The sequence below is a fragment of the Chaetomium strumarium genome, assembly GCF_033439665.1.
Source record: "Chaetomium strumarium strain CBS 333.67 chromosome Unknown B0T15scaffold_3, whole genome shotgun sequence".
NCBI classification, from domain to species: Eukaryota; Fungi; Ascomycota; class Sordariomycetes; order Sordariales; family Chaetomiaceae; genus Chaetomium; species Chaetomium strumarium.
In genome coordinates, this window is record NW_026944431.1 from 4455948 (window position 1) to 4483144 (window position 27197).

At 57.4% G+C, this 27197-nt stretch overlaps 9 protein-coding genes across 9 annotated transcripts; 6 read left to right on the top strand and 3 right to left on the bottom strand.

Moving 5' to 3' along the window:
- Nucleotides 1-314: 314 nt before the first annotated feature.
- Nucleotides 315-11228, top strand: B0T15DRAFT_415095 (uncharacterized protein). Its single transcript, XM_062865454.1, has 11 exons — nt 315-611; nt 748-1018; nt 1066-2888; nt 2961-4156; nt 4226-4325; nt 4393-4570; nt 4628-9092; nt 9157-9250; nt 9324-9450; nt 9516-10158; nt 10233-11228. Exons 1-11 carry the CDS (start codon nt 536-538, stop codon nt 11115-11117), a joined length of 9858 nt encoding a protein of 3285 aa, XP_062723478.1. The 5' UTR covers nt 315-535; the 3' UTR covers nt 11118-11228.
- An 884-nt stretch (nt 11229-12112) lies between these two features.
- On the top strand, nt 12113-13104 carry B0T15DRAFT_185939 (uncharacterized protein). Its single transcript, XM_062862375.1, has 2 exons — nt 12113-12214; nt 12275-13104. The coding sequence occupies exon 2, from the start codon at nt 12307-12309 to the stop codon at nt 12814-12816; it is 510 nt and encodes a 169-aa protein (XP_062723479.1). The 5' UTR covers nt 12113-12214; nt 12275-12306; the 3' UTR covers nt 12817-13104.
- A 28-nt stretch (nt 13105-13132) lies between these two features.
- On the bottom strand, nt 13133-15792 carry B0T15DRAFT_433456 (adaptin N terminal region-domain-containing protein). Its single transcript, XM_062865775.1, has 4 exons — nt 15459-15792; nt 15317-15392; nt 14894-15258; nt 13133-14837 (listed from the first exon to the last, which is right to left on the bottom strand). Exons 1-4 carry the CDS (start codon nt 15692-15694, stop codon nt 13364-13366), a joined length of 2151 nt encoding a protein of 716 aa, XP_062723480.1. The 5' UTR covers nt 15695-15792; the 3' UTR covers nt 13133-13363.
- A 697-nt stretch (nt 15793-16489) lies between these two features.
- B0T15DRAFT_530927 (uncharacterized protein) lies at nt 16490-17621 on the top strand. The gene is made up of 3 exons (XM_062869202.1): nt 16490-16767; nt 16834-17192; nt 17251-17621. The coding sequence occupies exons 1-3, from the start codon at nt 16630-16632 to the stop codon at nt 17321-17323; spliced, it is 570 nt and encodes a 189-aa protein (XP_062723481.1). The 5' UTR covers nt 16490-16629; the 3' UTR covers nt 17324-17621.
- A 2190-nt stretch (nt 17622-19811) lies between these two features.
- Nucleotides 19812-20956, top strand: B0T15DRAFT_185978 (ubiquitin-related domain-containing protein). The gene is made up of 2 exons (XM_062862376.1): nt 19812-20547; nt 20606-20956. The coding sequence occupies exons 1-2, from the start codon at nt 19968-19970 to the stop codon at nt 20755-20757; spliced, it is 732 nt and encodes a 243-aa protein (XP_062723482.1). The 5' UTR covers nt 19812-19967; the 3' UTR covers nt 20758-20956.
- Nucleotides 20957-21042: 86 nt separating this feature from the next.
- Nucleotides 21043-22124, bottom strand: B0T15DRAFT_530929 (proteasome maturation factor UMP1-domain-containing protein). The gene is made up of 2 exons (XM_062869203.1): nt 21918-22124; nt 21043-21842 (listed from the first exon to the last, which is right to left on the bottom strand). The coding sequence occupies exons 1-2, from the start codon at nt 21918-21920 to the stop codon at nt 21372-21374; spliced, it is 474 nt and encodes a 157-aa protein (XP_062723483.1). The 5' UTR covers nt 21921-22124; the 3' UTR covers nt 21043-21371.
- A 133-nt stretch (nt 22125-22257) lies between these two features.
- Nucleotides 22258-24592, top strand: B0T15DRAFT_530931 (P-loop containing nucleoside triphosphate hydrolase protein). Its single transcript, XM_062869204.1, has one exon. It carries the CDS (start codon nt 22361-22363, stop codon nt 24389-24391), a length of 2031 nt encoding a protein of 676 aa, XP_062723484.1. The 5' UTR covers nt 22258-22360; the 3' UTR covers nt 24392-24592.
- Nucleotides 24580-26072, top strand: B0T15DRAFT_185987 (ketopantoate reductase PanE/ApbA C terminal-domain-containing protein). Its single transcript, XM_062862378.1, has one exon. The coding sequence runs from the start codon at nt 24763-24765 to the stop codon at nt 25867-25869; it is 1107 nt and encodes a 368-aa protein (XP_062723485.1). The 5' UTR covers nt 24580-24762; the 3' UTR covers nt 25870-26072.
- On the bottom strand, nt 26073-26760 carry B0T15DRAFT_185986 (uncharacterized protein). The gene is made up of 2 exons (XM_062862377.1): nt 26528-26760; nt 26073-26460 (listed from the first exon to the last, which is right to left on the bottom strand). The coding sequence occupies exons 1-2, from the start codon at nt 26661-26663 to the stop codon at nt 26276-26278; spliced, it is 321 nt and encodes a 106-aa protein (XP_062723486.1). The 5' UTR covers nt 26664-26760; the 3' UTR covers nt 26073-26275.
- Between the last annotated feature and the right edge of the window lie 437 nt (nt 26761-27197).

The window sequence follows — 27197 nt, forward strand, 5'->3', positions numbered from 1 at the left end:
GATTTCTAGCTTAGTAAGGTACCTTACATGATCAACAGGGTTGGGGTTAGTCTCAGGGGTTCGTGCTCGCGAAACAACAAACGGGCGCAGCCAAGTCAAACCGACTCGGCGCACTTTGACGGTAACGTTAGGCCTCAAGGCAAAATCATTAAGGTACACGCTCGACCAAACAGTTGCGGGAAAGACAACCAATAAGGCGGATTGCACCGGGGTTACTGTCGACGCGAGCCCTGTCTCTCGTTTGTTTCGCGCCAGGATCCCGGTGATCGCCTCATTCCGTTTGCCTGCTGCTCGTCAAGTGGTTGAGATCAAGTCACACGACATCATCGATTTGGAAGGCTGCCTAGCCCAACGACCACACGGGAAACCTCCAGAATCTCAAGATCCAAGCCCTTTCACATCTTTCTCTGCCAACCGTATCCTGCATGGACTCACAATCTGTTTCTTTTCTTTCTTCGCCCAAGCCATTCTTCCTCTCTTTCTCTGCCGACCTCTTGTACTTGCTCCGATGTTTGATTAAGATTCTGTCACAATCATGGAGCACTCGCTTTTCCACCATTTTGCGCTGCCGCAAAACATCCCTCATTCTGAGGATGCCAACCTTGACGATGGTATGTCAAATTCGTGCTGTTTATGTCCGAATCTGGCTATCTCGGGAGTCAATGTGCTCCTGCGACAGACCTTTTGCTCCCGAGTTGCTCCCGAGACACCCCGATCCGGGAAGAAATGGCTGACATTGTTGGATAGTCGAGACACACCTGGCCAACCATCTCCTGGCCGCGACCCGCACGATTGAGGGCTGTGTCGGGGACCAACCGAACTTGTGGTTGGACTGGAAGTCTACGACTGTATGGGGATCCATTCGACAGAGTTTGGCCACATCCAGATCAGTGAATCGCGGGGGAAGGGTGAACCAGATGAGATTGTTGTGGGCATTGGCGTCGATGACGCCGTCGGACATTGTGCTCCTTCATATCCGGAGCCAAAATGCGGCTGTTTTGATACACCGACTTTCTAGGTAAGAATTGTGCTGGTGTCATCTGACCTGTGCTTACTGTTGTGCAGCTCAACTAGCGAGGTTGTCTTCGAAGTGTTTGAGGCCTCGCCGAGAAACGAAGATGTGCTCGCTGCGGAGAACGCCCTCCAGTGGGATTTCCCCGGCACTGCTGTCGCCATCCCGCTCGCCACATTCAACGACGAGGAGTTCCAGGCCAGCCTGGCCAGCTTCCTGGAGCAAGCGTCGATCGAGTCTACCAAGGCTTTTGCGGGGCACACTTTCAAGGCCGGCGTCGACGTTCACGAGAATCGAGACACGGCAAGCCCCACAATTATCAGCTCCCTGCTGATGGCAGTTCTCGGGGAGAACGGCCGGCGGATCTCTACACCGTTGCTTCGGAAGCGAGTGCGCGACGACATTTGCTGGTCGAGCGGTAGGCCTTGGCGCCGCTCTCCTTACTGGCTCTCCCTGAGAGTTGCCGTTGCCCGTTACTTGTTGCTCGCCCTGGGGCCAGATCTGGGTCGATTTGCCTACAAGTTCCTCCTATGCGTCTGCCTGGCGAGGTTCATGGATTCGACCCAACCTTCACTACAGGTTGATGAACTCCATTTCCTCAAGGCTAAACTTTCGCGCCGGTTGGCTAAGCTGGATGTTGAGAGAGACCGCGTACAAGATCAGGACTTGCTGGCAAAGGTCGAATTGCTCTTTGAGCATCTTACCCCAGGAATCAACGCCGCCATCCACGGTGCCGTCCAGCGCGTGGAAAGTGAGTGGGAGCAATGGAAACAGAGTTCCATCAAGCCCATCCCGCCGCTGCCCAAGAGAGCCTGGTCGCGGGATACTCAACTCGAACTGCGCAATAGTGGCGAGCGACTGCGGGAGATCCGGGCCAAATGGCAGAGAACGATGGGAGGACGTCAGCGGAGATGGGTAGCTCCGGCCAAGTTCGATTTCTCATCTGCAGGGAATGCGGAGTTGGCCGGTTTCGCGAAACCTCTTTTCGAGATCACCGAACTAGAGGACCTAGTTCACGAAGATTATCTGCGACTTGAGGCTCCCGATCCGTCTCCGCGCATACATCGCCTCATTGCGCGCGGCCTACCGCTGTATCAAGGCAATGCAGCGCAAATGAGCCTTCTAATTCTGAACGTCATGGAGCTCTGGGTCACGAGAGACGAGCAGATGTGCAGAATGTATCCTCTTCTTCGACAATACGATCCCGTCTTCACACCCGAAATCCTGGATGTTCTTCACCTGGCCCGCTACGAAGACATGGTGCGCCTGCAGACCATCCAGACGTACCTCCAAAAGCGCATCACGGCATGCCAGGGTTCGAAGACCGTCTTCGACGACCCCACCGAGGACTGTTTCGCGCGGAGGTACTACGACGAAGGTCCCGCGGATGAGGTCGAGCGGATGCGTGCTCTGCGCCGCGACATTGAAGAGTCGGCAAGAAAGAAGAAACAGTCCAAGATGGAAGAGTGGATACAGAAGAGCACCACCTACGAGACATTGACTAGGCAGATCGATGCTTCCTCATGCATCCCCACGGTTGACGAGAACCATCCGCTAGGAACGGAAGAGCATGTTGAAAGCCGCTGTCCCAGATGTCAGGCGATACGGAGACTAAACCAACTGCGCATTCAGATCTATGAGCACTTGCTTCCACACCAGGATTTCATGGCCAAAGCGGTTGTGTTTGAGTTAATGTGTCCCCCGGCTTTCGCCGCCTACCGCGACACGACCTGGATGGTCCTGTCGCGGCTTGCTTGCCCGGCCCCGCCGCTTGCCAGCACTCTGCCGCGGTGTACTCTTCATGAGTATTCTCAACTTGAGCAGTTCGCCGATAGCACACAGCCTTCCTTCACCCTTGCGTCCTTTACAAAGTCATGTAAGTTTGTGTCCTGTTGCTGGACGAGCTCCTGGCAACTGTCTTGCGGAGTGCTGACACGATCCCCTCTAGTTCTGAGAACTCATTATGCATACGTCCCATTTCCCGTAGAGTGGGAAAGCGGTCGTGATGGAGTCTGTAAGCCCAACGGACTGAAACTGGCGTACTTTGACTCGCGCAGCCGGATCTGGACCGGGCGAGCGCATCTCCGGCCAAGCTTCGCCCACCATGTCCAGCTCCAACTGCCACCAAACTCCCCATTCCGGCCGCTCCTCAGTGACGGGAGCTTTACCGTAAGGGATGACGGCCCTTCGTCGTACGAAATCATGGCCACTCAGATGAACTGTCCCTCGGGATTGAACCCGCACGAGTCCCTTGCGTTCAAGACGCTGCTGTCGGGCACCGCTCGGCGCTGGATATCGATCCTGGTGGAACTGGGATCTACCAACCTGAACTGGTCGAGCGAGACCACTATGGCCCTCCTCAACCATCTTGCGCTGCAATGTGGCCCGCCTTGCGGCGGGGACGATCCTTTGAAATTACACCGGATTTTCCGCGACACCCAATTCGTCGAGAAGCTACTCGCCCAGGTGAACTCCCGACTCTCAACCCTTGCTGCTCTGTCGAGCTGGAGAGAAGCTCATCTCATGGGATCCATGATCACATTGGCACTGCGCACTCTTGACCTGGCCCACGCGGCTTGCCTGCCAAAGGCGATATGCCAGGCCGCGCTTGCTTCCGTACTCCAAGCCCGCGAAATCTGCCTTCGATGGTTCACGCTCCTTCGAGAGGAGATCCAGAAGTCGCCTGACGCGACCACGGCGCAGCAGTTGCAGCAACGTGCTTTGGCGGCAGCTCTACTGTGCCGGCGCACATTTGCCATCCACCTAGAGCAGTCTGTCCCCTTCGATGTCGACTCGCTTGTGGCTTACCTCGAGAGTGCCATCGTCATCCAAGAGAACATGGTGAGCAAGATCGACTCACTGCCGAGAACACTGCACCAGGACCTAGTCGCGGCAGTCAAGCTTGCATACCGTCTGCAGGATCTCGTTTCTACCTCAATTTGCGAGCGTTCCGAGGGGCTCAGCAGGGCTTTGAGACAGTTCTGGCCTGATTCAGAGCGAATAGAGTCTGGGAATTCGACTGTCACCCTTGAGCAACCCGGATGGCTGTGCTGCGATATTGCCGAGACGGAGACCGAGAGCCGTCAAGTGGTCCATTTTAACTTCCTCCTTGGAACTCTTCTCGTGAATGGGAAACCTGTCGGTGTACGTACAATACAAGCGAGTTGAGGTTCTGTGGTGCGCTGAAACGTGGGATGTTGACCACCTCGACAGAAACTCCCGCAGGACACGCATAACTCGATGGTCATCAGGGAGCTTTTTGGTGACCAGCCGCTTTGGGTATTCCAGTCACCAGTCCAGGGAATGTCATACAGTAAGCCCACTACAACACAGGTCCTTCTGAGCTTTGTTGCTGCGATGACTAACTTACGGGTCACAAGCTCTTACCTATCGACCGAACGGCCTTATTATCCACGTCGGATACGAAGGACGCGAAACAGTGATATTGGCCAGAGCACCAGCGACACATGGCAACTTCCGCTTCATTCCCCGGACATACTTTCAGCGCGAAAAGACCTGCGATCTCCCAGGCCCGCTGATGCAAAGGATTCACTGGCTGTACGTCTCTTTGCCCCATTGATATTGAGATCTATCAGCCTTGCTAACCTTTCCAAGCAACTTGGACACTGGAGACGTTTACATCGTGCCTCATGCTAGCCGCTGGACAATGCGCAACCCCTGGCAGGTCTGGACCCTCAACCTCGACAAACGTAGTTGCTGGAAGATGCGAGATACCCAGTATCGCGAGGATATCATCGAGCCTTTCACTCCCCTCTTCCGGCGGGTTTCGAGGATTCTGGAAGGCCTGGCACCGCCGGACTGGCTGCTTGTCACCCAACCTGCCAAGCCTGGAAGCGGCCTGGAAGTCCACATCGTACCGATGCAACTCATGTTCTTCGTCCGCAATAACCAGCTCCTGTATTCACCGCAGCTGAACCTCGAGATCGACCCGAACCAAGACGCCGGAACGTGGTATGGCCTGCTAAGCAAGCTGGTATGCCGCAAGGTTGACAACCCCTTTCGACGAACGGTTCTAGTTCCATTGGGCGCATTGTCCACCAAGAGATGGGGTTGCCACGTCGTTGTCAAGATTGGGAGCAACAGCGACTATGGGAAATTTCCCATCAACGACACGCTCGGGAGGATCGACTGCGCCGCAGAACCGGCATTGGTCTACGCCAAGGCTCTTCTGCATGCATACACGTCGTTCCTGCTTCCCGACCCCTTGACAGGTCGGACCGGAATAGAGGAGAGTCTCCATTGGCTGCGGTCCGGCATCTGCCACCCATGGGAAGTCCTTCGACCCGATTCTCTGGCGGCGTCGATGTTGTCTCAGATCGCAAGCTTGACGCCCGTTCGAGAATACTATCCCCCGGGGCGCAAGGTGATGAAGACGGATCGGTGGGGCAGAAGCCTCACAACCCACATGCAACATCCGCTTTTCCGACAGGCCGTCGAAGAGATCTTGGCAATCTCCGAGGAGCTGAGTACATTTGCCGCCATCCGGGGTACCAACGAAAGTACTACTCTATCCGACCGCCTTCCGCCTTCGGGAGAAGCACACCTCACTCGAAGGGCTTTGGTACGTCGCGGGCTCTATGAGAGAAGGCTCGCCGACGCCAATGATGAACCGATGCGCGAGGTGAGCGACAAAGTGTACCTGTCCCGGGATAGGCCATCAGCGTCCGATGCTCGATGTGCAAGGGTCATGGAAACCACCCATCTACTGCGAACAAAGCCGGACACGTTCAGAACGCCGCATAACCTGGCTACCATTCTCGCCCAGGGAAACAACATTGGCGGCTATGGCACCGAATACCGGACCGTGGCTCTCAACGACCGAATGCGTGTCGACATTCGAGAGAACTGGGGCTCGCTTGTGGAATATTGTCGCCACGGGCGGTCGTCGTACAGCGTCATGTTCCTCTTGGCGACGTTATCATTTCGCGAAAACTTCGATGAGGCGCTTCTCATGGCGCTTCTCAAAGCACTCGTGGCATTCGCCGTCTTCGACGAGCTTCAGTCTTTGACTTTCCCGCGCTGGGATTCGTACTTCAACTTCCGCCCGGACGGTGAGCCGCGACTAGACGACGTTGTCAAGTTGATCAGCCCTTTCCGGACCCCGGCGCCTAAAGACGATGGAGAAGAGCTCGGCCAGTTGATGAACGCCAAACAGCGTCGCAAAATTAAAGAGGCCAAGGAAGCGTTTGAGATGAAAAGCGAAGAACATTGTCGATACCTCGCCAAGTTTTTTCTTGCTCAGTGGCCATGTCGCGAGCCAGACATCTCGACACTCCCTCATAATGATCTTCTGGTAGACACCAGGGCTGCGCTCGAGGTTGTCAGACCGGAGTGGCTGCGACTGTTCCAGAATAAAGAGCTTGCCACTCATTTGAAGCATGTTCAGCAGATTCTAGACCAGCATCGATCGAATTTTGAGTTCAACATCCCGCAGGTCGTCACCTGCGAAGAGGTATTTCCACCCCCAAACTATTGCCGAGCAGCTGCGGTCCCCAGGTTGGAATCAGATCTCCTCGCGAAGCCGCTCGATCCATCTGATCTGTTTGTTGTACGCGCGGGGCATCGACTCTCCGGATGGTGTCCGCTAGCTAGCATCCCGAAAGATGGCCGCCAGTCTTCGACGCGCACTGGCAATCGTCAGGCCGTTGCCAGCAACGCTCAGCCGCGTGTCTCTCTCCACGAGACAGCGAGATACATGGAAGAGTTACAGCAGATCATTGACAGTCTCGGAAAGAGCAAGTCTTTGGTGCGCAAGAACTATGCTCGTGACCTCTCACAAAGCCTCGAGGCGTTCAGAAACCTCCGGACACCCCAGCAGCTCGCAAATCCGTTCCTCTATCTGCGTGACAACTCAGCGTCGGGGTCGGAAGTCTTGCGTACCTTTCTATCCGTGAAGTACTCTCTGGAGAGGCAGACGGAGGGAATGTCTGCGCGGCGGATCGAGTGGCTTAAGCTGGGAGGACTATGGCCGGCCGTCACGACAGTCACCCTCCTGGAGCAGCTGCGGTCCACGGCAAGCCCGCGTTTCGGCACCGGCATGCGAGCCGCTCTCATCTCGTTCGGACTGGCCATCACCAGGCTCCAACGGGACGAGCGGCTGAACGACTGCGTCTTGGCCGGCGACACATCGCGCTTTCAAGACGAGGAATCCAACATTGGACACACCAACTGGAACGTCGAGGACCACGCCGACTGGCTGCTGCTAGAGCTCGAATCGAATTTGCTAATCCGGCCGACTCAGGTTGACGTAGCGCGGGCGACCATCTCGCCTGCCTCGGGCGCAAACTCAGTCCTGCAGATGAACATGGGACAGGGCAAGACGTCGTGCATCATACCCATGGTTGCTGCGTCCATGGCGGACAGGAAGAGCCTTGTGCGCGTCATTGTCCCGAAGGCGCTTCTCCTACAGACGGCACAGCTACTACAGTCCCGTCTCGGCGGCATATTAAACCGTTGCGTTACTCACATTCCATTCTCCCGGCGAACGGCAACGCACGGGGACAGCATTCGACGGTACTACGAATTGCATAAACGCACGTGCAAGACCGCCGGCGTGATGCTCTGTCTCCCTGAACACAACCTCTCCTTCATGCTGAGCGGGCAGCAGCGGATCCTGGACGACAAGATCGACGAGGCAACGCCGATGGTCAAAATCCAGGCTTGGCTGAGATCGGTCTGCCGTGACATCCTGGATGAGTCGGACTACACGCTGGCCGCGCGCACGCAGCTCATTTATCCATCGGGGTCGCAGATGGCGGTGGACGGTCATCCGCACCGCTGGCTCGTCATTGAAGCGGTCCTCAGTCTCGTGGAGGAGCAACTCTATGGCTTGAGAAACTCATACCCGCACTCCATCGAAGTCGTCACGCGACAGAGCGGCGGCTTCCCGTTCATCTACTTCCTCCGACAGGATGTGGAAGACGAGCTGCTCCGCCGGCTCGCAACAGCGATCAGCAAAGGCGCCGGCAATATCCTTCCTGTGAGCTCGTTTGACGCCCGGCAGCGCGGCGCTATCAAGGACTTCCTCTCGCCCTGTACCCGCCGACTGAAGCCCTCCACACTAGAGAGAATCCGCGGTTTGCAGCCGGACAGGCCGCAGGTCAAACAGACCGTGTACCTGCTCCGAGGGCTGCTCGTCCATCGCATCTTGATCATGACGCTCAAGAAGCGATGGAACGTACAATACGGCCTGCGTCCGAACTCGGATCCGGTCGCCGTCCCATACCATGCGAAAGGCGTGCCCAGCGAACAGTCGGAATGGGGCCATCCCGACGTCTCCATCCTCTTTACCTGCCTAACCTTCTACTACGACGGTCTGCAGGAGGAACAGCTGCGTCAGGCGCTCGCTCGCGTCCTCAAGTCTGACGACCCGTCGACCGAGTACGACAAGTGGGTGCAGAACTCGGAGAGCCTTCCCGCGTCGCTACGCGCGTGGAACACGATAAACGTTGAAGACGAGGGACAGGTGCACGATATCTGGCAAGCCGTGCGTTACCGGGTGGTGGTCATCGATTACTTCCTCAACAACTTTGTCTTTCCGCGGCACGCCAAGCAGTTCAAGGTCAAGCTGCAGTCCAGCGGGTGGGACATTCCGCTGTTCTCCGCGCAGCCAACGAAACGGGAGCCGCGGTCGCTCACGACGGGCTTCAGCGGCACAAATGACAACCGGACCATGTTGCCGCTCACGATCCAGCAGTCAGATCTGCCCACGCTATCCCACACCAACGCAGAGGTCCTGACGTATCTTCTCCACGACCGCTCCCGCAAGTGTGCCATCATTACCGACGTGCGAGGCGGCAGAGCCACGGAGCGGGACCTGCTACACATGTTGAAGGAGCGGAAGATAGGGATCCTCATCGACGCAGGGGCGCAGATCCTCGAGATGGACAACCAGTCGCTGGTCAAGGCGTGGCTCGCTATCGACAAGTCGCGTGACGCTGCGCTGTATTTCGACTCTGACAACAAGCCCTGGGTTATCACCAAGACAAACCGCAAGACGCCCCTGCTCGCGTCTCCCTATGCGGATGATCTGACCAAGTGTCTCGTTTATCTCGACGAGGTAAGTCAACAGGATCGCACAGAAGAAAACAGGCTGTGTGCTAACGCTCTCTTCACTTTTTCAGGCTCACACCCGCGGAACCGACCTCAAACTCCCGCTCAACGCTCGCGGGGCACTCACCGTGGGACAAGGCCAGTCCAAAGATCATACCGTTCAAGGTACGTTTTGGGCATCATCTCCACGTTCGTCTTCTAGCCTTGAACTAGCACTGACAGGCTCGTATGGAACCAGCCGCGATGCGATTGCGCCAACTCGGAACCAGCCAGTCCATAACCTTCTTTATTCCGCCCGAGGTACAGCAGGTCATCGCTGACCTTCAAAGGAAACCCATCAGCGAGCCCATCGACTCCCATGATGTGTGAGTACTAGTCGTGCATGCTCTGCTTCCTCTGACAATCCAATACTGACAGTCGATCGCTCTAGTATTTGCTGGTTGCTGGACAACACGTGCGAGGGCATCGAGCAGCTGCAGCCTTTGTTGTACGCCCAAGGCATCGACTTCTGCCGCCGAACGCAGGCGGCTATCGAGTTCCCCGACTTCCTGACCGACCCCGACCATCGCGCGAAATATGTGGCGTATATCAGACAGACCGAGCTCCAGACGCTGCAGGAGATGTACGAGCCAAAGGCAAAGGGGGGCAAGCACGCGGAACTCAAATTGCCGCATCCCAGCGTGGCCGCCTTCCTGGAAGAGCTCAACGTTCGTCGGAAGGGCTTCCAGGACACCGGGCGCGCTGTACATGGTTCGGCGCTTCAAGAGGTGGAACAAGAGCGTGAAGTCGCCTTCGAAGTCGAGGCGATCCGCCAGGTGAAGAAGCCGGTTCGGTACGACCCCCTATCGTATCCCGGGCTCCACCGCGACATCGAGATATTTGCGCGCAATGGCCGACTGCCTCCCGACAGCCATTCTATCTCGCATGTCTTCAGGTTCATAGCGACGACTGCGCTGGGACGGAAGCACAAGGTGTCGTGGAGGGGAAGACACGCACACTCCAAGCTGTTCGTCTCGGCCGAGTTTGGCCGGACGGTGAAGCTGTACACCCATCTGGCGCCAGACAACTTCTTGGTGAGTAGATGGAGATCGGCTTCCTAGATGAAAAATAAAAAGAAAGACCAAGCTAATAGACACATGCCTAACAGCGCCCCGTCAGTTGGATCCTTTGGAGCGAGCTCACCGAGACAGCCATCATCCTCATCCCGGAGGAGGCGGAGCACATTATCCAAATGATGCACGCTGAGAAAACACACCCTAAGATATCTCTCATCACCTATGCCTCCCCGGTCACGCGCAAAATGTTGGCCTTCGACAACCTGACCTTCTTCAGCATGCCTGCGCTGCCGCAGGGGTGGGTGGCACCCCAGTGGCTCAAGACAGAGCTGGGCCTGCTCGCCGGCAGACTGTACTTTGAATGGCACGAGTATGACGCGCTGTGCAAGTTCCTGGGAATAACGGAGGGGAGCTCCAGCGGTAGCGACGAAGAGACCGACGACGTCTCTGTGGATGATGATGAGTATTCTGATGATGAGATCGAAGATGTCGATGACGACTTGCCGGTTAAGAACGAAGAGAACGGGCACACTATCACCACCACCACCAAGTCCAGTTCTTCCTTTTCACCCCGGCCTCTGACATTCCTACAAGAGTGGCTGGCCATCCGCCGGCACGGGCAGGACTTTGCCCACACCCCCATGGGCTTCCTCGCACAGGGGAAGCCGCTGCAGGCGAACCACCCTTTCTTCGGCGGCGACGAAGAGGCTTCGGCGCCTGTTCAGAATGGCGACATCAACGGCCTTCCTCGTCAGGCTGGCACCATCAGCGGGGGCTGGAGAGAAGAGAAGAGGGCTCGGGATGGCGATGAAATTGAAGAGGGAGCCGTCGTCTTTGATGGTGTGGATGATATGGGCGCTAATGTGGGAGGAGAAGGGGAGGAAGAACAGGGCGAGGAGGTGGTGTACGACGACAGTGAGTATGACAGCGAGTACTATACGGATGTGTACTCAGAGGAGGATTTAGAGGAGGAGTAATGCGTGCTCAGCGCTGTCCGGAAAATGGGTAAATGCCCTGTTATAGTAGCCATGTACGACCAAGTTACAACCAATGTGGAGATAGCTGATTTGAGAGAATCTAATGTTTGGACTTTTACATCGCTGCTTATCAACTTAGACACGTCCCACTTGACATATCTAGCAAGAATGAGGGTATTCCTGTCCATCACAGACTACCAGCTGACATGCATTTGCACTGCCCCTTTGGTTCTCGCAAGTTGCAGCAACCACTTCCACCAGGTTGACGGGCCAGCTGCGAGATCTCGGTTGTTCCTTGCATCTCAAGACGTTTAGGCAACACATGGACTGCGACATGCTATACATGGTATTACCCGCTGCTCAGTTGAAAGCTGATTTCAGGAGCATCGATGAGACCTCGTGCCACATGACGGCAAAGTTGATCTCGGAGCAACCTGTCACAACCACGGCATGTTGCCGGAGATAGATCTATTTGGTGCGACCTTCGTGATGCCTACGTCAATGGACGCTCCCCCGGTTCTGTACAGTTCGTAGACGGCAGCGTCGAAGAGTTCGGCAGTTTTCCAAGGTGCAAACGCCACAGAGCACCTCCCACTTCAGCGCACCCGTCATGGTCCAGTGGTGAGCTGCTGCCTGCGGCGCATGGGCAGAGCAACAGGAAGGCACGACCATGGGTGGGACATGTTGACCTGGCAGTTGCGAGACCGCTCCTGCCCACCACACAGCGTCATACAAATTCCCATGCGAGATTGCACAGTTTCGCTTCTATTTGTTTCCTCCCGCCAAATCATTTCTGACCGCAAAGTCTGCAACCCGAGTTTCAGAAAGAAAACGCCAGCCCACTCGTTCTTTTCTACTCGGCCATCTCCCATCTCCATTCTCTCGCTTTACATTCTTCCAACAGCGCGACCATCGTCAGTTAGGATACCGTTGAGGCCACCATTCTTTTGCGTCAACTCAGTAAGTACCATCTTCAACATCGTTGCTCAACCTTTTGGTGTCGTTCTCTCGCTCGACTTCTACCGACCGCGAGTAAGAGGATTCGAGCATCACCCAGGTGACCGACCCAAGCTACTCGACTACCATCGATTTCTAATGTTAGCGCGTTACTTCTGCGGGATTCAGACAGATTCGCTGACCAAAATCGGCCTCATCAGATCAGAACAATTATTCAGACCGACCCATCAAGATGTTCTTCAACCGCATCATTCTCGCGGCCGCGGCTGCATACTTCGGCATTGCCAGCGCTGTCGGCGGCGGCGCTGAGTGCCTCAACAAGCGCGGCGCTCTGGAGACGCAGACCTCGACCGTGACCACCACAGCTACGGTCACGTTCACTGTCGGCTGCGCCACCGCGACTCTGAGCTCGGTCAGCACCAGCGCCACCTCGACGACCGTCACCAATGTCGTCACTCCCTCCACCACCGTTTCCACCACGGAGACCTTGACCCGGGAGTCGACCATCCCGGGTACCACCTCGGTCACTACCACGGTCCCGTCCATCCCGAGCGTCGCCAGCTCGTCGACCACCACCACCACCGGCATCACCCACACCCACACCACCATCGAAGGTCCCTCGTCGAGCAGCTCGGCCCCGCCGAACAGCACCAGCGTCAGCGGTGCCGGCGCCAAGCAGCCCGGCCTGGTCGGTGGCATTGTCGTGGGTGGCGCGGTCGCCCTGGCTATGGCCATGGCTTGACAATCTCTTGTTACCCTCTTTATCCCGGCAATTCATTCAAGGACAATACCGTCCTAGTACCGGGGAAGGGTTTGAGAGTGTAGCTTTGGGGGTTGGGTTGTTTGCTATCTTTTTTTTCTTTTCAGACGTTTGCTCCTGGACTAGGGTTGGGCATGTAGACGGACTACATTCATTGATGGGAAAAGTGGGAGGAGGGTCATTAATGGGGAGGTTGACCGGGCTGATGCTGTCATGGATGGGGATTGTAGGGGGATGATAAGGAGTATTTGATATTAGCTGAGCTTAAGGGAGTGATCCTAACTGAGATCAGTTTCCACGGCTGTCCGATCGATTCAGACGGGTGAAAGATGCGTGCTACGACCTGACTCCACGATGAACCTAATGCCCATGATGGCTGGGGCACCTCGCGTTGACACTGACAGAAGAAGCACTGCGGCATTACCGGGTGTCAAGCTTCCAACGTCGATTCGCAACAGTTGCATCTTAATCATCTGAAAAGTGTGATACACCTCATATTTACCAAGGTATCTTACCCTCTCCTAAATCTTTACAGCAACAAATCCCCATTATTCGCCACTCCACCGGCAGGCTGGTACACCGTCTGCGGCGCATACTGATTGACCACATAGCCCGGTCCCTCTCCGCCATTCCCGCCGAAGCTGTCCCCTTGCTCCTGGATCTGCATCCCGCGCATCTGTGAGGCAAAGTACGCGTCGGCGTCGCTGACCGCCTGCGCGAGGTTGGCATTGCCATTCGCGTTCTGTGCTTGGCCTCTATCCGTGCGGGGATCAAAGTCCGCCGGCTGGCCGCCCTTGCCGAGTTGGCTGAGGCTCTTGCTCGCGTCGGACCGGAGCCCCGCGGGCGCGGGGGCCTCCTGTCGCTGCAGGCAGGGCGAGTCCTGCAGTCGGCGCGCGCGGGCGTTGCGGAAGACGGTCTGCACGGGCTTAAGGTAAACTGTGGCGAGCGTGCCGACGTTGAGGCACATTTCCTCGAGCGTGACCGGGTCGAGGCGCTCCGACTCGGCCGTGATGGCGGGCTTCTCGCCCATGACGACCCGCTTGGCCGCCTCCATGTCGGTCGAGAGCAGCCGCCAGTACATGTAGGCCCGGTCGCGCAGGTCCGGGTTGTCGGTCTCCTCGGTGGCCCATTTCAGAACCTTGGGGACCAGCTCTTGGCCCTTGGTCGGCCGCTGGATGAATAGCTTCACCGTGGCGGTCAGCAGGGCCAGCTGCACCTCGACGGGCTCCTCGGCGAAGGAAAACAGGAAATCCTCGAGGAGAGCATCCGAGTTCTCGATTCGGCTGGCGTACTGGCCAATGACCCACACCATGGCCGCCTTGGCCTCGGGCTCATCTAGCGAGTCAAGGTGTTCGCACAGCGTACCGATGATGCTCTCGTACTGGTTGGGGTATTTGCGGAAGATGTTGCGGATCACTACCGTCGCCTCCTGCACGATGTATGTGACCTTGGTAGCGACGAGTTCCAGGAGCAGGTTGATGCAGCGCCTCGCGGCAGGCTCGATCTTGATGGCCAGCTTGCCGATGGCACGGACCGCCTTCCGCACGAAGTGGACATCGATCTCTGTCGCGTACTCGCGGAGCTCGGTGAGCACCTCGTCAATGTTCTTCTCATTGGCCAGCATAAAGATGAGCTCGAGCTTGGTGACTTTGACGTAGATGGGGTCGTTGTATTTGCAGAAGAAGACGCGAATGTCATTCCGAAGCACCTCGGGCCGCCTCTGGAGGATTAGTAGCGCGTTCCGGAGCGCGAGGTACTGCACTTCGGGCCCCTTGGCGAGCAGCGTCACGAGCGGTGGCGACAACTTCCGGCACAAGGCGGATATCTGCTTCTGGTCGGAGATGTAGTTCATCAGGTAGAGGATCACGCGGATGCATGTGAGCACGACCGCCGAGTTCGAGTGGGAGAGCCGGGGCGCAATGCGCTCGGCGAGAAGGGCTGCCTCTCCGGCTTCCTGTGGCACGTAGGACATGAGGGCCTCCAAGATGTATGTCTGACCCCATCTGCCGCACGTTAGCACCTAGCCTCTGACGCAGGAAGTGAGACACGGGGCGCATACTCGGAGCAATCGGGGAGGATAGCCACCATCTTGGAAGCGTTGCTGTAATCGATGGTGAGCTTGATGTCGTCGCTCCTTTCCCAGATATCCATCAAGCCCGCCAGCGCGCTGGCCACCACGGTGGGGTTGTCGTCCCTGAGAAGACTGTTTAGCCTGTCGATCAGGTCTGACTTCTCAACGACATGCCTGTCGTGGTCGTAGAGCTTCGCAACGGTGTACGCAGCCGTCTTGCGTACGTACGGATCCGGGTCGCGCAACAGGTGCTTGACGATCGGTACGGTCGCCTCGACGAATTCTCGCACGTGGATGTAAGACATGGTTCGCAGCGCCAGCGCCCGGACTAGGGGATTTGGATCTTCCATATCCTGGAGAGGGATAAGTATCCAAGCACAGCAGCCAAGGGCGCCCGGAGAGAGGACTGACATGTTGCAGGACCGGAATGGCTTTCACCGCCACGTCGGGGCGCATCCGCGCGTAGTTGACCAAGAAGAGGAAGCACCTTTGAAGCGCGGCGTCAGCATACTACTAGTAGCTAGAATGGCGGCGGTGGGTCTCGGGCGCTCACATCTTCTTGATCTCAAGGTTCGGGATTGTCATGCAGCCGACAACGTCCGGGAACAGCGCAACCATATCGTTATTGCTCATGGTCATGTTGGCGACGATCTTCTTAAGCGCGATCTTCTTGGCAGTGTAGTGCTTGTCCTTCTTGCCGCCGCTATTCAGCTCGAAGCGAAGCTCGGCGACTTTGCCCTGTCGTGTCGCTTGTGAGTGGACGGACGAAGGAATGTATGCCATAAACATGGTGGCGATGACCAGGGGAAGCTCATGGCGCCGGTGGGATTGGGAGTTATGCGACGGTGGAGAGGAAGAGGAGAAAGAGGTAGAATGCTTGTCGGCCGGAAGGGTGAAAGCAACGGAGGAGGCAGGCGTGGCGGTCGCCAAGAGGGTGGTGAGGGGCAGCGAGCTATGGGAGCGGGAGCTCGTCCCAGGAATGGGAAGGCTTGGTTCTTTCCTGCGCATCCCACGCCGGCGAAGTTGGGGAAGCAAGAAAACACAGATGAGCTTACTCGAGCGAACAGCTTCGAGTCACCCCCTCCTTGAGCGGTTGACATGTTTGCTCTTTAGGGTATGACGAGGCCGGTGTTGTCTGATAGATGGCGAGTCGGAAGGGAACGGGGTCGCGGAGGACGATCAAGATCTGGCGGGACGGACGGGGCGGGCCCCTAACGCCGGCGCTACGGCGCCTTCTGTTCCGAGCGATTGTCCAAACCGCAGCCAGTCCGGCTCGATGTCGCGTGTGTAGCTTCTTATGCAGGAAGAGCGCGTCAAGACGTCGAGGCAGCTGTGGATCGGAGGCTCTGCAAGGGGTTGCCGTCGTTCGGTGCCCAGGAATTGTGATTGTTGTCTCTTTCTTCTGAGCTTCCGGGGGTTTATCAATGCGTGATCGCACGAGAAATCACTACTCCAAGAGTTGGAGTTGGCGGCTACAAGTCGACGGGACCATCGGGGTTCTCGGTGCTCGGACCAGAGCGTGGATCTGCCCCCTGAAAATTGGACCCAGAATTTGGATGGTGGGGCACCATGGTCCCGCTGAAGCGGGAGCAAGCGGGCCGCCAAGACGCGCTAAAACGCGAAGGCGGACAGTTCAATTGCGACTGCATCTGACCGGGATTGACATCGAGCACCTCAACATTCTGTCGCATCAAAACTGAGCCAGCAGATGAACGCATTGCACGATGTCTTCGCTCACAACCTTGAAAGCGCTACCACCATGGGCAGAAGAGCTCAAGAACCCGACAGCCCACAAGCCAAAACAGGCGGGCATCCCCGATCCACCCGGCTTTCCCTCCTCGACCTCCGTGTCAAGCTCGAAGGTGAGCACCGCAGCCCTTGCGCCAGGCGACAGACCATCGAGGCATGGCTAACGCAGGCGCTTGCAGAAGAAGGATGCCAAAGACAGCAAAGTCGCGCAGCGCAAACCGGCGACGCCTGACGAGATGGACACGCTGAAACTCAAGAAGGCGTGGGAGGTGGCCCTGGCGCCCATCAAGAGCCTGCCCATGACCGCGATCATGATGTACATGTCGGGCAACTCGCTGCAAATATTCAGCATCATGATGGTCTTTATGGCGTTCAAGAACCCCATAATGGGAATCTTGTCAACCAACCAGGCCTTCGAGCGGTTCGAGACGGAGAGCAACAGGGCGCGTATGTTCCAGGTCAAGCTGGCGTATGTGGCCATGCAGCTGGTTGCTCTGGCGTTGGGGATATGGAAGATCAACTCGATGGGTTTGTTGCCGTGAGTGGGCTGGTACTATCACCCTAGAGATTACGAAGCTAACAGCAGCTCGTTACAGGACAACGAGATCGGACTGGCTTGCTTGGGAAGCTCAGCGCGAAGCGTTGGAACGTGCCGTGCCGGGGTTATAGACAGACAAGACTATCTGTCTCGATGCTGAAGGATGCTCAGGCCGAGAACGATAGGATGATATGGGTTGTCTGTATGCCCGATCGACGATTAAGTAGTGCCCAATTACGACATGATCCAGGCCGCATCGCGTCTGTGCTCGAACATTGTCGCTGAATAACACTTTGCCCTGGAACAGCACACTGTCTCTTCTTGAAGGCTGCAAAGGGATCGTGGCGAGAACGCTGCGGAGATTAGGCCCATCTACGACCGTAGCATCATAACATGCTTGGGATGCAATGCTGATCACGATTACTCCTCCTCTGAATTCTCCGAGTACATATCCGTATAGTACTCGCTGTCATATTTACTGTCATCGTACACCGCCTCCTCACTCTCTTCTTCCTCCTCTTCTCCTACATTACCACCCATATCATCGACACCGTCGAAGACGACAGCTCCCTCCTTAGTTGCATCGCCATCCCGGCCCCCCTTCCGGGTGTGCTGATTGAATCTAGGTGCACAAGCACGTCCTCCTGGAATCTGAATACTTTGAGCAGGCTCTCCGGCCCCTCTCAACAGGAGGTATGGGTATTGCCGCCCACCCCCCCCCCCCCCCCCCGGGGCGGCCGCCGCACTGACCGGGCTTCCCACGGACTCCGAGTCAGGTAGGGCCGATGCCGCCAACGCCGAACCTACACTCGCCGCTTTCAACTTGGCGAGGGCAACGGGTTCCAGCGGCGACAAGTCCGTCTGCCGAGACCCCGTAGCCCCGGGAAAATCGCCGCAGCGACTCCAACTTGAGGAAGGACTTGCAGTTGGTGCCGGACGAGATCCAGTATGACGCCAGCGCTACGCAGGCTAAATTCACAAACACTCCGCGCCTGCCAGACCAAGCCGCAGCTGCGGGCGGATTAATGCGCGCCTCGCTCTCCCAAACGAGAGCCTGGAAACACGCCGAGAGCCGGCAAGGAAGAGGACGCCGAGAATCGAAAGCGAGACCGTCGATTGCTGCTCGTTGAAATGTCGGCGCCTTGATAGCATCTCTCAGTCAAGAACAAGATTTCTAGTCTAGGAGGCAGAGCATGCAGCCTGACTGGACCAGTTTCGATCATGTGTGCCCTTGGCGCCATTTGGACGAAATAAGGGAGCAGCTGGAAGGAGACATGTTCGAAGCGGCTTTGATCCATTGTGTCTTAGGGAACCGTTGCACAGAGCTATTACGGATTACGCAGTATATTTTCTGAGAACGCTGTTGTTGTTAGCGACGGCGACTGCGGCAGGACATGTCTACTTGATAGTTACGTTGGAGGGTGTGTTATACATGCTCGTGTTGTTAGCGGGTGGCCCTCACACTCCGGCTGGACACTGTCCCTGCGGTCTTCCTCATGAGCCGCGTGTGTCCTGAAGGGGGACAGCCTGCTCGGAGGCGTTGTTAGCATAATAGCGTCGGTCTTGTGCATTGGGTGTGCGGAGGGTAGCACAACAACATCCGCTACTAAGGACGGCATGATTCGCTGGTTGTCGTCTTGGAAAGTTTGGATGCTGTGGCACATAGACCGGATTGCCGCAGCCGAGTGGTTGGAGAAGATCTCTTGTTGGTCGTAATGGGCCTGCAAGGGATCAAAACAAGCTCGTAAACACCGACTTGCTCCCCCCAAGAGGCCCGGCCAGACGAACAGAAGGTTGAGGGCGTGATGAGAAAGCTGTTGGTAGCCGTCGTGCTCGGAGGGGAAACCGATCATTCCCTACTACCTACCTACACTCTCCCCTGTACCCATGATTGCTGCAATTGCCGGTCATGGGCCTCTCATAATCTCATTCACAAACTCCTGGTCCGTGCATTTGTTGTCATCTTCGGTGGGTCTTCCCCAGCCTTCCCCCAGTCGAGGTGGAGCAATTGGCTCCAGTTACTGTTCGTTCCACGGCTTCCGAGCAGGGCCTTGAAACCACGCTGCCAAGCTTGCCTTTCCCCTTCCAGGTTCGCTCCGGGCTTTCGGTTGCAAACCAGGCCAAACGCTTTTGTTCAACTCAGATAGTTATCCGGTTAGCGTGCTGTTCTCCTCCCAGGCATATCACATCTCATACGCCATCTTGCTGCGTCAGCACCTGCCTTTGAGCGCCCGGTGGTTCCCGCTTTCCCCTAGATCGCGAGCGTGACTGCTGGCCAACCGAGCGAGCCATTTGTCTGTCGGTCTTTCCGCCTCCAATTTGCGGTGTGATACATACATCATTAGATCGTCCTTTCTTTTTTCATTTCCTCTCAGATTTTCGTCTTTTTCACTCGTTCGTCTGGGTGCACGAAGCCTGGCCAATACAAATACCGGGCCCGTTCTTTGCGATTGTCTCGGCATCAGCAAATCCTCGACGGCAGGTCTGCGCCTCCGGGAATTCCGTCAACCGGGCGCGAGCTGTCAGAGCTCAAACCTGCGGTCAAAAAGAATTCGGCGCGTGCTGGTAAGATTCAATTCCTGATCGAACCAGGGCCGTTTCCGGACACTGCGTCGGAAGCCAATACCACCTGCATCCGGCGCCGCGCGCATCCCCCGTCATCTGCGTCTCAACTGCGATCCCCGTACAAGGCAAACTGTACTTTGGCATCGTGAGCGAATCGACCTCTCTTCAAACCGCAGTTGGCGAAACCGTTACTTTTATCGGTTTACAACGATGGCGGAACCATCGTCCAAGGCGGAAGGCCAAACGCCAATCGAAACCACGGCAGCAAGACCGTCCGATTCGCCACAATTGAACGAAGCGGAGGCGGGTATGGCGCAAACGCAGACCGAGGACAAGCAGACAATGGAGGAGCCGACGGCGCAATCGAGCGCCGCGGCTGCAACCGAGACGGAAGCGGCGTCAAAAGGGAAAGAGAAGGATGAGTCGACACCGCAAGCCGGGAAGCCGAGAGAAGGCGACTCCCTATCAATAGAGCCGACCGAGTTACCGCCACCCGCCGTCACCGCGAGCAGCACGGAGTCGCCACCCGTCTGCACCATCACGCTGCTGCTGCCGACCGGCGCCAGACACCCTTACAAGCTCGACGAGAAGTACCTCGCCAAGCGCAACGTCGAGATGCCCGACGTGACGGAATCCGGCAGGCGAGACCCGTTCAGCATCTCGGTCTACAAGCTGAAGGAGCTGATCCTGCGGGAGTGGCGGGAGGAGTGGGAGGGAAAGCCGGCCAGTCCGAGCAGCATTCGGCTGATCCACTTTGGGAAGTTGCTGGATGACAAGGAGCAGCTAAAAAGTGAGTCTCGTCGTAGCCCCTCGGCAGCACGGAAAACACAGCTGACACTCTTGAGCAGAGTACCAGTTTAGCCAAGACAGCCCCAACGTCGTCCACATGTCCGTGCGGCCGCCTGAGATGATGGAAGAGGAGGAGACAGGCAAGGCCAGCTCCGCCAGCCGGCATGGAAGGAGCCGCGACGGGACCAGTAACTGCTGCGTGATCTTATAAGGGGGTGCGGGTATGCAACTCGTCCTTCGGCAGCCCGGCCGTTCTTTGCTGAACCACCCGGCTGGACGCGGGGGCGTTGCTGAGATATTTTTGTCAGTATGCCACACAACTGCATTGCGATGTTTCTTTGATGGCCTCAGTTTGATGTACATGGTTGCGGTTGCGGTTGCGGGCACGGGTCTGGCGTTTGTCCTGTTCTACATAGGTAGTTTCTTCAGTACAGATGAACAGCGGATGACCTATATGTCCTCCAGCGATGCTTCAAATAGATTTACAACTTCCATGGCTCGCTGGGTTTCTGGCTACAGGTACAGTTCGTGTCTACTGGTCGAGGACTCGGGATCGTTCGAGCGGTTCGCTCTGCTGAACCTTCCACATAATAACAAACACATCGAACAATGATCCCGGACGCGCATCGACTCCGCCATGGTTCCATGTCTATGCCGACGGCCGTCTGCTCCGCCCCTGAGCTTACCCGATATTTTACAGCTCCCTCAAGCAAGGTTTCTACCGCCTGCTTCGATTGCAGATTTCGTGACGGTCTCTGTCCCCTGACACAGAATGACCGCTGGCTGTCATCCCACCATAAGGATCCAACCCAATATCACCCCTTCTCAGATCTTCAACTTCCGCTCCATCTCCTCATGCACGCCCACCACCGCCCGCGACTCCTCACCGCTAAACACATCTTCCCACGAGATGGTATCATCCTTGCCCGCCAGAATCTCCTCGTGCACACTCCCCATCCCGGTGACCCCATTCCCCCCGCCGAGCGCCATGGGCCGCCACTCCCCCTCACGCGTGATCTTGAGCTCCATGCCGCGGCGGATCGGCTCCGCCATGCCGTACGTGCGCCGCAGCATGTCCATGCGCAGCGACTCGCGCGTCGCCTCCCAGGCTTTCAGGCGCGCCTCGAGCGGGTGTGCCGACGACGGCTTGCGGGGGTCGGCCGCGTCGAAGGCAGACGGTCCCACGCCCGCCCGCAGCGTGTCGTAGAGGCCCGGCGCGGAGGGGGCGCTCAGCTGCTGCGAGGCGAGGTGGCTGTAGGATGTGAGGTGTGCTTCCGCGGGTACGATGCGCATCGACTAGGTGTGGTGACCAGACTGGTTATTGCGGGGGCCTTTTCTTCTAGGTTGGGAAGGAAGGGGGAGGGAGCTTACCATTTTGGCGGTTGTTGCTGGTTAATGGTGAATTATGTGGAAGTTCCGTGCTCCAGCTGTTGGCCGGATTTAGGGCGAGCTCTTGGTCTTGAAGTAATCGTTAAGGTGTTTGCGTCGGTCGGTGGTGATGGACTGGATTGCGGATGGAATGGAACTCAGGTCGGGCCAGCGTCTGCTTGGTGATGCTCAAGGCTGCCAGCGCCTCGCGTTCAGCAGGGTTCCAGGCGCCAACCGCTGACGGCCCACAGGAGTGCAAGTGGGGCAATGAGGTGTCGTTACGTAAGGATAGTCAGGCTCCGCCTGCACTGTTATTCCCGGACAGGGGTTTCTACCTCCGAACGGGCGATGCTTTCGAACGACGTTCATAGGTGTTTTGTTGACTCATGGTTCACATTTAACATCACCATGGCCACCCGCGAGTCCACCAGGGGCCAATTGTCAAGATGCGTCTTCCATCCAACCCACCGCCCATAATCCGCATCGCCAATGGCACTTTCTACCGGCACCAGCCGAGCACGGCCTCTGCGTTGCACGCCCACTCGCATCCGGACCCGGCGCTGTTCAAGGAACTGAGCTTCGAGCTGCCGGCGCGAAGCAGATCCCCACACAACTGGTGCATCGTCGGCCCGTCCCTCTCCGGGAAGACGACCTTCCTGCAGCTTCTCCGCGGCCAGCACCTGTGCTTCCCTCCCACAGCGCGGTCCTTCCCCTACCTCAGCACCGATGAGGTCCCCTACCGGCTGCGGACGCCGGCCCGGGCAATCCAGTATGTCGGCTTCGACTCCCAGGGCGGCGGCGGTCTTGGTCCTGCCACGTCGACCTACCTGTCGGCGCGGTACGAGTCAAGGAGGGAGATCACCGACTTCTCCCTCCGGGACTTCCTCCTAGGCAACATGCAGCTGAACCCCTCCAAGCTCCCCGACGACCAAGGTGTGGATGAGGCGCTGTTCAAGCGCGTGGTGGTCAACCTGCGGCTTGAGAGCCTGCTGGACCTGCCCGTGGCCTTCCTGTCCAACGGCCAGGGACGGAGGGCGCGCATTGCCCGCGCGCTGCTCACCAGCCCGGAGGTGCTGCTGCTCGACGAGCCGTTCATGGGCCTGGATCCGCCCACCGTGGCCGGGCTGAGTCCGCTGTTGCATTCGCTCGCTGAGAAGGCGAGCCCGCGGCTGGTGCTAAGCGCCCGGCCGCAGGACCCGTTGCCCGATTGGATCACGCATCTGGTGTACCTCAGGACGGATGCCCAGGTCGGAGCCATGGGAGCCAAGGAGACCGTGTTAGATGGTTTGAGGAATTACGTGCGGCGGGTCCGGAGCGGCAACCTCGCCGAGGACGAGACGATGCCGGTGCATGCGTTGAGCGAGATGGGCAGGACGCTCACCAAGGACGGTATTGCGGGCGAAGGCATGGCCGAGGACTTTTCTATTAGCATTACCAACGGGAGTGCCGAGGAAGGAACGCTGCAGAACACGAGTGTGGGAGAGCCGCTCGTGGAAATGGATGGCTGCAGGGTCCAGTACGGTGACAAGGTGGTATTAGGGAACTGGACGGAGGAGCTGGGCGATGGCCAAACCACGACCGGGTTACACTGGACCGTCCGGAGGGGCGAGCGCTGGGGAGTCTTTGGGCCGAACGGTTCCGGCAAGACAACGATCGTCTCCCTTCTCTGCTCTGATCACCCCCAAACCTACTCGCTACCAATTAAGCTGTTTGGCCGTAGCCGGCTGCCCGAGCCTGGGTCCGGACAGCGGCCCCTCACGTTCTGGGACATACAGTCGCGAGTCGGGCACTCGAGCCCGGAGATACACCAGCACATGCCGCGCAACCTGACGATCCGACAAGTGCTGGAGAGCGCTTGGGCCGACACCTTTCGATCCAACCCGAAGCTAAATGACGCCGCTAAAGAACAGGTCGATGCCGTGCTGAAGTGGTTCGAGCATGAGCTCAACCCGTCCTTGCACAAGGCCAGGCAGCAGTCGCCCCCTTCTGAAGGATGTGGCGATGCCTCGGTGGCCTGGGCGAGCGATTACATGTTCGGCGAGCTGTCATTCAGCGCCCAGCGCATCCTGCTCTTCCTGCGGGCGATCATCAAGCACCCGGATATCGTTGTGCTGGACGAGGCATTCGGTGGCATGGACGACGCCGTGCGGGACAAATGCATGCTCTTCCTCGCGCATGGAGAGGAGAAGATGTACGCATTGGGTTCAAAGCAGGGAGGCGGTGCTCTGGCGGGGGCGACGGTGGTGGACAGCCCTGCCGCGAAGGCTGGGCGCGTGAAGGTCAAGGGTCTCTCGGACCAGCAGGCACTTATCTGTATCAGCCACATCAAGGAGGAGGTGCCCGACTGTGTGGGAGAGTGGCTCTGCCTCCCGGAGCCCAACACGGGGCTGCCTGCGAGGTTTGGACGGCTGGACGGCCCGCTGAGGACGAGCTCGAAGCGCTGGGCTGACATTTGGGGCGTGAGAAGTGGGGCTTAGCTAGTCGGACCTCTCGAAAGGAAAACTTATCATACATTCCAAGAGACCATGTTACAATACCGTAACAGCGACTACGTACTGTTATAAGGTACCGTACCTGATGGTTGAGTGCGAGGCACGGGCAGGTCACATGTCCAGTGACTACGTAATAAGTGAGCTAGAGACACCTTACCCAACCCCATTTCTTGGTGCAGATTTCTCCACCTCTCAAACCCAGAACTTCGGACTACACAGTAATACTAGCTACTAGTACCTACCTACCTAGTATTACCTACAAGCCACTCCCCAACCCAACTACCTTACTGCTGTTGCGTTGACTCATCGTTTTACGCGCCTGAAGAGACAGACCACGTATATCCGAGGCCATCGAAATGCACGGTCAAAAGCTGCACATTAGCATTCTAGGCGTAGGGAACCTGGGCCAATACATTGCATACAACCTCCTGGCCGGAGCACCGCGTCGACTCAGGGTCACGTTGCTGTTCCACCGAGAATCACTGAACTGGGAGTGGAAACAGAGCGGACAAACCATCCAGTGCCGGATGGTTGGGGAGCACGAATTCCGACTGCCATTATTAGATGGATTCAAGGTTGACAACATCACGACCCCGCGACCGCAGGCGCCTCCAACAATCAAGTACCTGATCGTGGCAACCAAAGCGCCAGCGACCGCCGCTGCTGTGGCCGCCATCAAGCACCGGCTGTCTCGGGACTCGCAGATTCTCTTCGTACACAACGGTCTCGGTGTCATCGACGAGGTCACAGACAAGGTCTTCCCGGACGCCAAGACGCGGCCATACTACTGGGCCGGTGTGTGCGAGGCAGGGATCCACGGGGCAGGCCCCTTCCAGATCATCCAGGCCGGCAAGGGGCCGCTGCTCTTTGGGCGCTCTGGCGCGCGGTCCTGCGAGCGGGCCGACGACTCGCACCCCATGTCGAACGACATGTCGTTCGCAAGGAGATTGCTCTGGACCCGCCGTGCGCTGGACGCCCGGTTGCTGAACAGCGACCAACTCGTCCGCAAGCAGCTGCAGAAGCTCGTAGTCAACTCGGTCATCAACCCGCTGACGGCCCTGTACCGGTGCAGAAACGGAGACGTGTTCACGCGCAAGGAGGGGCAGCAGTTGTTCGACGCGCTCGTGGAGGAGGCCGGCCCTGTGGTCCGGGCACTGCTTGGCATTTCTGATGGGCACGGCAGGCTGGGCAACTCGGACTTTTCCGACGACGGGCTGCGCAGGCACGTCAACCGGATTGCCACCCTGACGGCGGGGAACAGGAGCTCGATGTTGCAGGACATCGAGGCCCGGAGGAAAACCGAAATCGATTACATCAACGGCTATCTCGTCCGTCAAGCCAAGAAGCTGGGCCTGCCGTGCGCACACCACGAGCGCATTGTGCAGCAGATCAAGGAGCTGGAGGAGGGTGGTGGTGTGACCGATGGTGGTGGGTTCGCGGGCGGCTCCCGTCAGCTGGCGTGATTCGAGCACTGACAATGAAAGCCTTGTCGTTCGGATTGTAATGGGACTGGTGTACAGGGCTCGAGTCATCGTTGCGGTGACTGCGAAGTGACTGGTTAGCTCTTGAATTCATACTCGGGCCAGATTTTGTCCTTGTAGGATTTCAATGGACTCGATCTTGCCGACTTTCTGCAATCCGGCCTCCAACGGTGGAGAAGCAGGTCGGCGACGGGTTGCTCAGCGTGGCCACGACCTCCAGATAAGTATGGCCTAGTGGACCGTGAGTACCGCGTCGCGCGCCACGAATACGACGGCGTCTTTGACCATAAAACGTGTCTTGTTTGGCCCCACAAAAACGGCGTAAATCCAGGTCTGGATCCGGAATGCCGCGAGGAATGCCCCTCGAGCTCTGTGGCCATCATTCATTCTACATGTACGCCATCACCGATTCGTCCTCGGCCAGCTCCTTGGCCAAGGAACGCTTTGATGGTTCCCACTGCAGCATTTTGCGCATCATGGCGAGGAATCCCTCCTTGCTCTCGCCCTCCAAGCTGGATTCCCTCTCCTCAAGCGGCACGGCATCGGGAAGTGGGATATCTGGGCGGAACTCGCCTGCAGAGACAGTAATGTTTGTCAGTCAAGACAGCGAAAGATTTGTCGTCAACGGGCATTGACTTGCCTGTACCCGTAAAGAACTTGTGGCTCGATTTGCCCCGTTGCTGGAGGGCCCGAGGAGACTGTATTGCGCTGCTAAGATGATAAATAGAGAGATAGCCCAGCCAAGGGCATTGACGCCTTGGATCACCGTCGCCCATTCGCGGTTGCTAGGCTGGGCTAGCTTCGCCTTGCCACGGCCATCCGAGGTTGTAACCACCATGCCCGGGAAGATAATGCCCATTATAAACCCAGTCTCGTCGAAGTTATAGATATCGTCATCTATAATACCGTACTTAGCCTTAACATTCTGTACAAGGGCAAACTACTCGCCAATGACCTTCGGATCCTCATACTTTGCCCTCTGGTAGTTGTATCTTCGCAAATAACGCGTACGGAGCTCTGGCTGGCGTTTGATAAACCGATGCGCCTAGAGCTTGCCGACGGGGGGCGCGTCGCGTACGCATAGCAGTTGGTTGGCCATATCTTCTATACCACGTAGTCTCTGCGGAAAAGGTCGTATAGATAGCTCAATAATATATTGAACAATAGCCTCCTCTTCAGATTGGGTAAGCCTCTTCGAATTGGCCGTTATATCGCGTCGTGCAGGCTTGCCGGCGCGTCGCCGACCTAGAGTTCTACAGTCGACTCCGTAGATCTTCGCTGCCGCTCGTTCAGTTAGATTCTTATCGTTT